Here is an 11,536-nt window from a genome sequence, read left to right as displayed (position 1 = left end):
TTGAGTTGAAAAGAATAACGTTTTCTATGTGGAGCAACAAAAAGGATGGCTAACTTACAATTTAAACTTTGAACTTGCTTCTACGGAGGAGAATGAATTTTCTTTGTATTTGTAAAAAAAATATTAATTGTTTGTTACTTTTGGGAGATAGTAACAGACCAGTGGACAACACAAATAATTGAAAAAGGCCATAAATTAGGGCTTCTAGCAATAAAAAAAGGGCTTGACTTTTAAACGTAAGGTTGTTGTTCTTTATATTAAGTATATTAAGGACTTATTCAACAAATTTTGTTTTAATTTGAAAAAGTCTCTTGGACTTACGCCTCACTACAAAACTCACCTCAAAGCCCGGATGTACGTCCTGAATTGTTGGATGTACGCCTTTTGAGACTTGCGTCCCCACCATCGCCTCGGAGCATTTTTGACGGCACGTCCCGAAAACGCCTTTTAAAATACCGGTTATTATTGTTGCATCATTTGAGGAAAATCACTTCTAAAAGGTTCTTTTTTTAACTTACCTATCGTTTAGCACATATTTGTGTGTCCAACATAAATCTTCATGCAGTGTGCTCCTTTGATAAAATTATCATAATAATGCCACACTGTTTAAAGTGTTAAAAACTAGAATTCGCGGATTACAATTTTCTTCAAATAACCATAGACAAATTCTTTCTATATTTAAAGTTATGTTATTTTTTAAGTTAGGTTATATTTCACTTTGACATCTTCCCATTAATATTTTCAAATCAACTCAAACTATTCCTTTTTATCACTAAACATATATGTCATCTTTTTAGTATAAGATTTAAGTATTCAACTTCATTCGAAAATGTAAAACACGCATTCATACAATCTAAGACACCAAAGTGAATCAGAAATTTAGTGAAAATTTAAGGAGTATAATAGTGTGAGAGACTGATACAAGATAAACAAGAAAAATAAAGTAAGGGATACCACATAGTGGCATGCACCAGTACTAGAAGTAGGTAACTAGATCGAGGTCTGATATAACACCGAAAAAGTTAGCTAGGGTATTTAGATAGATGAGAGCGAATAATAATACGTATTCAGCTTTAACGTAGAGTTGTGTATCAATCTTTTGCGAGTTTAAGGACGAAAGAAGGAGTTGGTGTGATGAAGATAGTCAAATTTAAATAAAAAACATGCCAAGTACACCACATTTGGTGGTGACTTTTAAAGTCAGATAAATGGATCTCTTGATCACTCCGTGAAAGAGATTTATAAAGAGGACATAGGGAAGAAGAAGAAGACGAGTTTTTATTCGGCTACTGTTAATTGAGGAAAGTCTTGCAACGTGATGAATATAAACAGATGAGAAATAAGAAACTAGAATATATAGAAAGCAAAGTTTGTAGATATTGTGATTGGTATAGACAACATTCTGACGTAAGAGATGTAGAGAGAGAGTGTGGAAGAGAAGAAAGACAGAGATGAAAAAATATAAAGTTGTCCAAAAAAAAGAAAGAAAGAAGGGAAGTAAACTTTATTCCTTATTTCACTCTATTTACTTGTCTCATTGATATGTCACTAAGCTAAATTAGCGAATTAAAGACTACACAAGCATAATCAATGATTAAAGATGTTTAATATGTGAAGTCTTTAATAAATAGAGGCGCTATAATTGGGGAAAATCCAATTTAGAGGACCGATTTTGCCAACATGTACAAGTTAAAGTGTTAGTTTGCTATTAAACTAAAATGAAGGAAAAACCCAAGGGTGGTAGAAAGATATAATAGAAGAATTTTAGGGCCAAAGTTCAATTATCCATTCAAGTAAGCCCCCCTCCTCATTATCCGAACATCAGGACACAAGCAGAGAGAAGAAGAAGAAGAAGAAGAAGCTAAGGATATGGCGTGCGGAAGCACATCTGCTTCCACGACTTGGAGCATGTCCTCTCTCAAGTCCGCACTCCCTTCCGCACAAACATTTTCGAAGCCTTCGCTCCGTTTCTCCGTTGGGTCCAAGCCCAAATCCACTTCCAGACTTCTTCACTCCTTCGTTGGTCTCGCTCCATTGCATCCGCTCCTTTCTCTTAGTTCCCAAGGTAGATTTGGAATTATGCATTAATTAATTGATTGGTTTGTTACGTATGCTATACGAATGCACAAAAGTTTGCATTTTTAGTGCAATAAAATCCTTATTTATTGCATTTGGATGTTGATATGGCGTTTCCATGGATATTGAAGGCACCCGTTTAATGCATTAGGCATGTCATATTGATAATAGTTGTTATTACTTACTGGTATTATCTGGGATGCAGCTAAATGCTAATGTTGCATTTCTACTGCTTGAGTTCATAATATGTTAGTCGGTGAGTGTTTGAGTACATCTCTTTTTACAGTGTGATAATTAAGATACTTCTAGTAAGAGGGATTGTTTTAGGAATTTTAATTGGACAAGGTCAGATTGCCTAGACTAGAATATTGTTGGTCAGCTCTTGATTCTGCCATATATGACATCTATGGGCAAGGACAGATGCACAATTTAGGCAGTGGGTGGTTTTGGCTAAAACTATATATACATGTATGTACGTAGGTATACTTGTACTTTCCATTCACCAACTTGATATCCTGGATCCGTTTCTGTTTATGGGATGGTCTGTATCCCATAAGCTCAACTACTTTATGGATTTGGGATTAGGACGGGACATAGAAAAACAGGTTACATGAAATTGGAACAGACCATTGTGTTTCGTTTGGCGCCAGTTCCCTCGTCTACTAGCTTTACTATTTCCTCATGTACCTTTCCAGTCGAATTATTACTATGTATATGCTTTCCTCAGTTGGTGTAAGGTGAATTTAGTCTTACATGTTTTGTTTAAATCATTTCCAATAATGCCCCAAGAGCCCCTGAACAATTTTTACCTCTGTACAGCATTTAGTGCAACTACATTGAACTCTTGTTTAGTGTCTTTTCTTTTAGGGTTGCTTATGTTAGTTTGTCGATGCTCTTGCTTTAGGATATTTGATCAAACTAAAAGTCTAGCTCCAGTTACTGTAATCATTCTAGCTCCCCGAGTTAATCAAGTAGGTTAAGCTGAGTCTAGTCACCCTGTAAGAGAAAGTCGCATAACCAAATTTCTTCTTAATTGAGTTTTATTTTCAAGCTTCAGTCTGAAAGTTAACAGAAAGGGAAGAGAACTTCCTTTTCTAGTTGTCTTGTACTGTGAGGGTCTCTTTCCCCAGGGCTCTATGCCAATCAGTGTCACCCTGCATGTGGCTCACGCCATTAAAGGTTGCCCGGCCCAGCATTCATTTGCAAGTCCTGGGTGAAACTGACACTGCGAGTTTGATATCTGGCTGCGAATTAAGTCCAAGCATGTGGTTAGTCATTAGCAGTTATTGGATCTTGTGAAAATTGGTATGTTCAGAGAAGAGAGAGTCTTTGAGATCTTTCATCAAATTTGATTGAGTCCTGATGTATAGGCCTGATTAGCTCAAACCAATACTATTTTTCATCTGCAAAGATTGGATATTGTGAATATTTATATATTTTAGTTTGGGCATAGAACTTATAACATGATATAAGGTGGATATTCTCGCAACAAACATATGATGTTTGAGAGTGGAAAAGGTTTCATGAGTCATTTGTGGAATTTGAAGAATGTGAAAGCGTAGAGAAAAATCTGGTTTGCAGATGAACATGGAATGTTGCTTGTTAAGTAAATCCGCAGTGCAACTTCTGCATTTTAAGCTATATTGCTTTATTATTTCTACACCTATGTTTTTCTTTAAGTTGATAAAGTTTCTAACCTAAAATTATAAATTGCAGATTCAACAAGTTTTGAGCACTCATTTACTGTGATTGATAATGGTGGCCGGTTTTCCGCCATGAGACATGGCAGGAAGGTGCCCAAACTGAATAGGCCCCCAGATCAGCGCCGGGCACTCTTACGAGGCCTCACAACTCAGCTCCTCAAGCACGGACGTATAAAGACCACTAAAGCAAGGGCCAGGGCAGTGAGAAAGTATGTCGATAAGATGATCACATTGGCAAAGGATGGCACTCTCCATAAGAGAAGGCAAGCCCTTGGATTCATCTATGAGAAGCAGATAGTGCATGCATTATTCACGGAGGTCCCGGAGAGATATGGAGAGAGGAATGGAGGATACACCAGGATAATAAGAACTCTACCCAGGCGAGGAGACAATGCACCAATGGCTTATATTGAGCTTGTCTAGCAACTGAATAGTCATTTTTAAGATGTTCTTATTTATTTTTGTTCAGAAGTTTGATGTCAATTAAGAAACTTTTCTGAGTTCTAAAGATGATTCCATCTCAATTCTTTATGCATTTCAGTTGAAATTGCCCTTTACAAAGTGCAGTTTTGTTTGTTTGCTCACGTTTGATTTATTAAAGCCTTTTGTTGTTGACCAGTACAGATTATCTCAACTCCAAAGGGCATTACCAGTAATATTTGTGTGGTGGTGTGTTTTCTTCTTTTTTGATTCACGTGTACTTGAGGTTGAAAGGCAACACATTATATCTAACTTTGGGCTGAACAAAGATTGCTAAGAGTATGATACCCAAAAATAAAAATACTGCAACGACAAATTGAACAAAGGGAGTGGATTAGATGCATATCATGTGTTTGAACCCTGTTGTAGACAAAAGTGTGGTATTTAATTAGAGAATGATAGAGGAGTGAACATATTATCCGTGCCAGCTGGCCCTAGGGGATTTTTCGATTAAAAACAATAAATTGAACAAAGGGACAAAATGGTTCCCGGATTAAAGGCAGAAAGCTTTTACTAGCACAAAAAAGGAAATTTGGAAGATACATATTACAGTACCTGGTAAGAAAAATAGTTACCGCTTTGATATTTACACAAAATTAAATAACTTAATCATAAGAGTTACAAATAAATCTGAAAATAAATAATGTTTAAATATTATTAAGTGATACGTAAAGGTATATATGCAAGATAATTTTTTGTAGTAACCTTTTTTTTTTTTGGCTGTGAACAAGTTACATTAGTTAGCTTTAGTAACCAACACATTATGCCAATTGCAAGAGAATGGGTTAAATATAGATGTTTTACATATAGGATTGGAAGGGTTAAGTTGGGAAATCAGCAGGGGATAAGAAGTCAGAGAAAGCAGTAGATAAGGTAGGATCACACTTTCTTGTATTTTCCTATCTACTCATCATTCTTCATAAGCCAAGATATATAAAAATCAGACACAAAAGGGAAATCCTTAATAACACAATGTTAGCTTCAACAGCTCTGAATCTGGGTTCATTAGGCAGTTGTATAGTGAATGTGTCAGCCCACAGTTGCCATAAACCTTCCCTGATTCTACAATGTACTCAATCGCTGCCATTCTTGGCATTACCAAATACTATTGTCAAGCCTTTTAATGGAAGCAGTAACAGTAGCTGGAAATTAAGTACACCATTCAAGACTGCCGTTGCTGCTGTTGATTCCTCTGAGCCTGCCGAAAAGGTTTGCAGATTTTGCTTTTTAACTTTAGGGAAGTCGAGAAATTGGTTCGCCTGTTCGCTACTAGTATTACGTAATGACCTTGTTTAAAAGCTTAAACTATCTAATATTAGAATGTGTTAGAAATTGTTTAATTATATTACTACGTTTTAAATGACAAGTTATGTTTCATGATTTAGTGCACCTTTAACCACTCATTTGTCTTGATAACCATTTTGTTCTTATCTTTTGGTACTACATTTAACTGAACTTCTGGCAAATACATTCTTCTATTCCGAGAGAGATCAAGAAATCTCACCCTTTCTTAGATTCATGGACACAATTTCAATTCAGTGAGATCCTTCATTCACATTTTTTTCCACCAAGAACGTTTTCTAAAACTCTTTGACCCCCGGAATCAAACTCTTTCTTGTTCACTTTTCTATACTGAAAATTTCGAGTTGCTATTTCTTGCTTTTCTAACCAGAATTTCTCTGCTACTTGCTTAGTGTAGAAATTCGTGTCATGTCCATTAAAGCTATTCACATTACAATCTCATTACAATCTCGCAAAGGAGAGAGATCAGATATTGCTTTTTAGGAAAGTGTGTTTAGTCCTTTTACGTGTTTCAAGCCTAAATCTTTTGTGTTCTTCATTTCATATTTTCCAACAGAAATGATTGACTTTATATACACTAACATCAGTATTAATTTAACTTAACTAGTTGCAGTAAGCCACTAATTGACAATGTCCATGCTCTCTTTCTTTGATCAAAAGTCAAAACTGAGGCGATTTGATCCCATGATGTGGAAACTAATGCCCCATGTGCCATGGTATGGGTTTCCATGTACACGGAATATCTCAAGTTACAAACTTACAATAACCATCTCATAAACTGGACAAGATAAGTGCATTTATTTCTTTTCTGGTAAAAATCACAAGAGCGTTCTATGCTTATCTTGAGGCATGGATCATTTTTATGTGAAACGAAGGCAAAAACTTCAATCAACTCCTTTTTAGGTAAGTTATCTAGCAAAATGCCATACTTTTTCATGTTTAGATTTTCACTTTCACATTTCGTTGATATGCTGATCAGCGAGTATCCAGAGCAATCAGTTTTTGTTTCAATTACTGTTTGATATTTTGTTATATATACAGCAAGAGACAGAAAGGAAGAAGTACTATTTTCTTGTTGCAAATGCCAAATTCATGCTAGATGAAGAGGAGCATTTCCAGGAGCAATTGTTTGAACGTCTTCGTCTCTTTGGAGAGCGCAACATGGAGCAGGATTTCTGGCTTGTGATTGAGCCAAAATTCTTGGATAAATTCCCTAATATTACCAAGAGACTGAAGAGACCTGCAGTAGCTCTTGTCTCAACAAATGGCCCGTGGATCACGTAAGTGCACTTATTTTCAATACCCTGAACCTTAGTTACCCTCTTTTCCCAGTTTATGCATCATAAGAAAATGCAAGAAGGTATATGCGTTGATAAGCAAGTTAATCAAAGGTGGATGCAGGCTATTTTTTATGGTTTTAACTGAACCCAGTATTTTTGATACGGAACATATATGTGCGTGTGCGCTCGCACATTGATAAGCAAGTTAATCAGAGTGGGATACAGTCTATCCTCTATGGTTCCAGTTGAAGCCAGTATTTTTGACACGGAACATGTATATGTGTGAGAAAAACCACTAAACTTTTAACAAGCAAAATTCAAAATCCATAATTTCAAAAGTGAAATAAGTTTAGTGCTAGTCTATGTTATGTGGACCCTCCAAAATATTACCGCATCCGTGTCGGATCCTTAAAAAATGCACTACTTTTGGAGGATCTGACATGCACCTGGCTATATTTTCGGAGAGTCCGAGCAACGTAGGTGCTAGGAAACTTAAAGATTGAACTCATCGAATTTAAATCCCGAATCCGCCTTTTGTTATCCCAGTATGTATCTTCACGTGTTTCTTGGGTGTTGTAGGTTCATGAAGTTGAGACTAGACAGAGTTTTACAGGAGAGCTATGAAGCTGACAGTCTAGAAGAAGCTTTGGCATGTACTCCCGTTAGTCTTAAGTTTGAAAAGCCAGAGAAGTGGGTAGCTCCATACCCGAAGTACGAATCTGAGTGGTGGACGCCCTTCTTACCCCCTGGATCTCAGACATCTAAGGTGTGAATAGCAATCCTTCTACTCAATTTTGGGATATCTTCTGTGTTTAACGAAGCAGGTCATTCTCTGCTTCTGCTGCACTGTTTGTTAGTCAGGCATTTGACATTTAATTTCAGAAGTATGTGAAAAGATGAAGTGTGAAGCACAAATGTAGGCTGTAGGTAAAGGTGTGTCTAGCTTATTGGCCAAATACCGTATGACCAGTTCCTGGTCGTTGATGATCTAAACCTGATTATGAGATTACGGAACTAATTGGAGAAGAAAGGGATTACTTGTTATGCTTTCAATACTTGAAATGGTGCTTTGGCTTAGCGCAAAGAATTAATGTTGCGATAGTTCAGTGCTAGGTTTAAACATACCTCTATACATACGGGCTGATGCGAAGCCAAATATCTTATGCTCTTAATCTTCGAAAATGCTGCATTTGCTCTGTGCGAAAAGGTAATGCTGTAGTAGTTCATCAGCAACCTAGTTTGGTGTGAGGTTTTACCTAGGCATTTCAAATCATGGAACCAAACATATCTTTTTTTTGCTTGATTTTCCTGATAAGTCTGATCTGAAGTCAAAAGTCTTTCTTTGTTCTTAGGTAGATTATTTTAAAGGTTTCCTGTCCCAATTTATTAGATGCCATGATCAATTTTTCACCCATTTAGGAGAACGACACCAAAACACTGGAGGTTTATTAATCTGCTCCTTCAGATTTGTTGTTGTTTTATATTTCCCATCACCCCTTAGAAATTTGTACATCAGGGTGGGATTGGATGCAAGTGTTAATATTTGCTAGACCGTTTAACTCCCTCTCCTGAAGAAGAATGAGCAACATAAAAACCATCACAGTTCTCCAGTATTGACCTTTCCAATTTGATTAAATGGAAGACCAAATCTCATGATTGCATGTGTTTAAAATTTTTATCTGATTCAAATAATGAGAGATACTTGGTGAAAGTAGAGAGTCACTCCTAAGGATAACTATCCAACAAGAAAAGAAAGAAAAGAATAGATAGGGATTGAGGGGGGAAAACACTTAGCAGTAGCTCATAGTTAAAATGGATAAGCATAATAACTCTTAGAATAGTTCTGGTTATAAAAAGAAAAAGGACACTCCTACTGTGATGCTTTATCTGCCTGGGAATAGAATGTCATCACTGCTGCTTACTGTCTTTAACAAAAGGAACTTTTGGTAGTTTCTGAAGAACCTTCTCATCCAAATGACTGTACTGTCTCTTGAGTTCTTTTTTGGCCTTCTGTGCATAGATATCCACTTGATCTTCATGTTTCTCATAGAACCAGGGTACTATCAACAGCATGACAAATACTGTCCAGAAAACAAATAATTAGAATCACCGATGACAAGGAAATATTTTGAGTTCCACTATCATTCCTAAGTTCTTCCCCATTTGGATAGTAAAATCTGTTATTCTGTCACTGGGAGTTCTATGAATTCCAGGAAGGCCTTTGGTACATTAATGAAGAATGAGATACAGTGGTCAGCGAAATTTTTCCAACAGCCAGAGAACTTTGAGCAGGGATTAAGAAAAACTGGTCCAAAAACTGAGCACTCTATTGCATTTCCATAATATAGGGAACAAATTTCATAAATTTGTCTTCTGCAGCTGATAGAAAGAAGAAAAGGTAAGAGAACTTACAGATGTAAACAAGGGTCAGAAAATCGAACCAGCTGCCAACGATAGACACAATCCACAAGCCTAAAATACTCTGCAGTTTGACATAGGATGTTGCGCTTGAGAAACATACATGAAGTGAAATTATAGATAACACAAAGCTGAGGGTAGGGAGAGATTTGTACATATAGGAACTTCTTCAAATCCTTTCCAGAAGCCACTTCCCAGAAGACACCAAATGCCCAGTTGAATCTGTCCCTCAACAGGAGAGCAACCTCAGTCCATAATTTCTCTGGCAATAAAATCTCTGGAAATTCCATAGGAGTCCTGCCAGGGAGTACAATATGATCTTATCACTATACACTCGGACAGATAGGAGAACGTAAGAAGCATAGCGACTATAAACTAACACGGATAACTGCAAAGTCTCAAGTCATTAAAATACAAAACATCGTCCAAAAACATGTCAGGTACATGACAAAAATCCAGAGAACAGAATTTATAAGGCATGTGAAAAATAAAGTGAAGTTTTTGAGGCAAGGGAACTCACTTATTGACGAAGTGGGAGATATTTGACCAAAAGAACAAGATGGCCAAGGTAAGTATGAGAGAATGGCAAATAAAAGTGAGCAAATGATAACCAATCCATTCGAAGAGCAGCCATATGACAGTGGCAGCAGCAAGCATCCCTGCTGAAATCTGCTTGTTCCTCCACAGCAAAATATCAGCGGCTGATACAGGAGTTTTTGTTACCAGAAATAATCATAAGTTTACATTTTACACAAAGCAAATCAAGAATGATAGATAATGCAAAAATAAGTACTTCACCCGTTTCATTTTATATGTTACTCTTTTCTTTTTAGTAGTTTGTTTCATAAAGAATAACACCTTTTTATATTTAAAAACTCTTTAACTTTAAACTTACCATTTACCCTTAATAACACGCTCTTATAGGTATGGAAATTATTATCGTCATATAACAATTACGGAATAAGACATACGTTTGCCACCGCCTAGGGCGGCATGGACAGGTTTCTGGCGGCCAAAGAGGTGAGGCTTCTCGTTGGTGGGGCGTCGAAAATCATCGCCATCGGTGGATGATGAAGAAGAATAATCACGGTGATCAACGGTCCCTGGCACCTCTTTCGCTGAAGAATCAGGAACAATTTCCTCCACTGGATCGGACATGGTGACCCCGGGACTGAAAATAGGTTACAAATTAATTATCGGAAGCATAATAACAACTTTTGTTTTAGAAACTCCTTTCTATTAACAAAAATTACATATATCCATTAGAGATAGAATTTGGGTTTGTATTTATCTCGTGTTTGGTTATATATATTAGTTATCCGGGATAGATTTTATACCAAAATGATATATCCCATGGGATGACCTAGCCAATGGGATCCTACAGTTGAACCAAACGACTATTGAAAAAGTTATTAATTTTACACGTGAAAACTCAGATGGAAAATCAAATCATTTGAAGAAGAATAAGTAATTCATAGAAGGGCTGCATTATGCATGCAGTGATGCAATAAGTAGCAAAGAACAAATAAGGATATGTAATTTTAGTTCTTACTGCGTGTAATGTAACGAAGGAAGTAACAAAAAGAGTCTTGTGAACTTTTTCGTTGTTGTTATTGAAGAGTGAGAGTTGGGTTACTGATCCATCAATTTTTCCTGTACTTTGTTTCTTTTCTTGTGTTTCTCTATACGTGTAACACGTAATTTTCAAATTCTGTTTTACACTGTTACTGAATCATTCAACGGAGAGAGTAGCGGACGGGTTCCCTCTAACCATATATCTCCCAATTTTCTCGCTTCATAACAATTAATGTTCCCTTATCCTTTCTAGGAAATTTAAATATATTTCACTAGTTAATTAGTACAGTCAAATATATCCGTTTGTAAATGAATTGATAATATATAACACCCTTTTGTAATTTTATAATAAGAAAATTCCTAAAGAACGATCATCTCAATTTAGGAAGGAAAGTTAACACTCATTTTATAGAGAGAAATATAAAAATCCTTTTTATTATATGATGTTCATAATTAATTATCGTAAATAATAATAACACAAATATTAATATTTCTATTACAGTAGTTAGAACTTTTTATCTTACACAAGTCCTTTCCCTTTCTATTCCTATATAATTATTTTTTATTCTTCTTAAATCCTATATAATTATTTTTGACGGAAGGAATATGAAAAAAAAAATTGCCCTAAATTTTGTTCACTTCTGCAAAATTGTGAGTTGAAGTATCTTCTAGAGGAGAAAATATTTGGAATAATACATAATT

The 11,536-nt window shown here is 36.0% G+C and overlaps 3 protein-coding genes across 3 annotated transcripts; 2 read left to right on the top strand and 1 right to left on the bottom strand.

The window, feature by feature from the left end:
• The first annotated feature begins 1,804 nt into the window (after positions 1 to 1,804).
• LOC104112885 (large ribosomal subunit protein bL17c-like) lies at positions 1,805 to 4,340 on the top strand. Its single transcript, XM_009622926.4, has 2 exons — positions 1,805 to 2,065; positions 3,793 to 4,340. Exons 1-2 carry the CDS (start codon positions 1,870 to 1,872, stop codon positions 4,200 to 4,202), a joined length of 606 nt encoding a protein of 201 aa, XP_009621221.1. The 5' UTR covers positions 1,805 to 1,869; the 3' UTR covers positions 4,203 to 4,340.
• A 625-nt stretch (positions 4,341 to 4,965) lies between these two features.
• LOC104112888 (protein YCF54, chloroplastic-like) lies at positions 4,966 to 10,547 on the top strand. Its single transcript, XM_018776615.3, has 4 exons — positions 4,966 to 5,468; positions 6,603 to 6,841; positions 7,421 to 7,607; positions 10,184 to 10,547. The coding sequence occupies exons 1-4, from the start codon at positions 5,232 to 5,234 to the stop codon at positions 10,244 to 10,246; spliced, it is 726 nt and encodes a 241-aa protein (XP_018632131.2). The 5' UTR covers positions 4,966 to 5,231; the 3' UTR covers positions 10,247 to 10,547.
• Positions 8,505 to 10,417, bottom strand: LOC104112887 (reticulon-like protein B5). Its single transcript, XM_018776614.3, has 5 exons — positions 10,231 to 10,417; positions 9,780 to 9,960; positions 9,415 to 9,556; positions 9,254 to 9,323; positions 8,505 to 8,922 (listed from the first exon to the last, which is right to left on the bottom strand). The coding sequence occupies exons 1-5, from the start codon at positions 10,415 to 10,417 to the stop codon at positions 8,750 to 8,752; spliced, it is 753 nt and encodes a 250-aa protein (XP_018632130.1). The 3' UTR covers positions 8,505 to 8,749.
• Positions 10,548 to 11,536: the final 989 nt, after the last annotated feature.

The sequence above is a fragment of the Nicotiana tomentosiformis genome, chromosome 7, assembly GCF_000390325.3.
Source record: "Nicotiana tomentosiformis chromosome 7, ASM39032v3, whole genome shotgun sequence".
Classification (NCBI taxonomy): Eukaryota; Viridiplantae; Streptophyta; class Magnoliopsida; order Solanales; family Solanaceae; genus Nicotiana; species Nicotiana tomentosiformis.
The sequence above is the reverse complement of the archived record's forward strand: the minus strand, read 5'-3'. Positions and strand labels throughout refer to the sequence as shown.

Excerpts from the sequence above, each read along its gene's own strand:
- LOC104112888 (XM_018776615.3), top strand. The coding sequence starts at position 5,232 with ATGTTAGCTTCAACAGCTCTGAATCTGGGTTCATTAGGCAGTTGTATA. Across the intron at positions 6,842-7,420 it reads ACAAATGGCCCGTGGATCAC|GTTCATGAAGTTGAGACTAG; the intron begins GTAAGTGCACTT and ends TGGGTGTTGTAG. Across the intron at positions 7,608-10,183 it reads CTGGATCTCAGACATCTAAG|GTATGGAAATTATTATCGTC; the intron begins GTGTGAATAGCA and ends ACGCTCTTATAG.
- LOC104112887 (XM_018776614.3), bottom strand. The coding sequence starts at position 10,417 with ATGTCCGATCCAGTGGAGGAAATTGTTCCTGATTCTTCAGCGAAAGAG. Across the intron at positions 9,557-9,779 it reads ATCTCCCACTTCGTCAATAA|GACTCCTATGGAATTTCCAG; the intron begins GTGAGTTCCCTT and ends ACTCCCTGGCAG. Across the intron at positions 9,324-9,414 it reads ATTTGAAGAAGTTCCTATAT|AGTATTTTAGGCTTGTGGAT; the intron begins GTACAAATCTCT and ends GTCAAACTGCAG.
- LOC104112885 (XM_009622926.4), top strand. The coding sequence starts at position 1,870 with ATGGCGTGCGGAAGCACATCTGCTTCCACGACTTGGAGCATGTCCTCT. Across the intron at positions 2,066-3,792 it reads CCTTTCTCTTAGTTCCCAAG|ATTCAACAAGTTTTGAGCAC; the intron begins GTAGATTTGGAA and ends TATAAATTGCAG.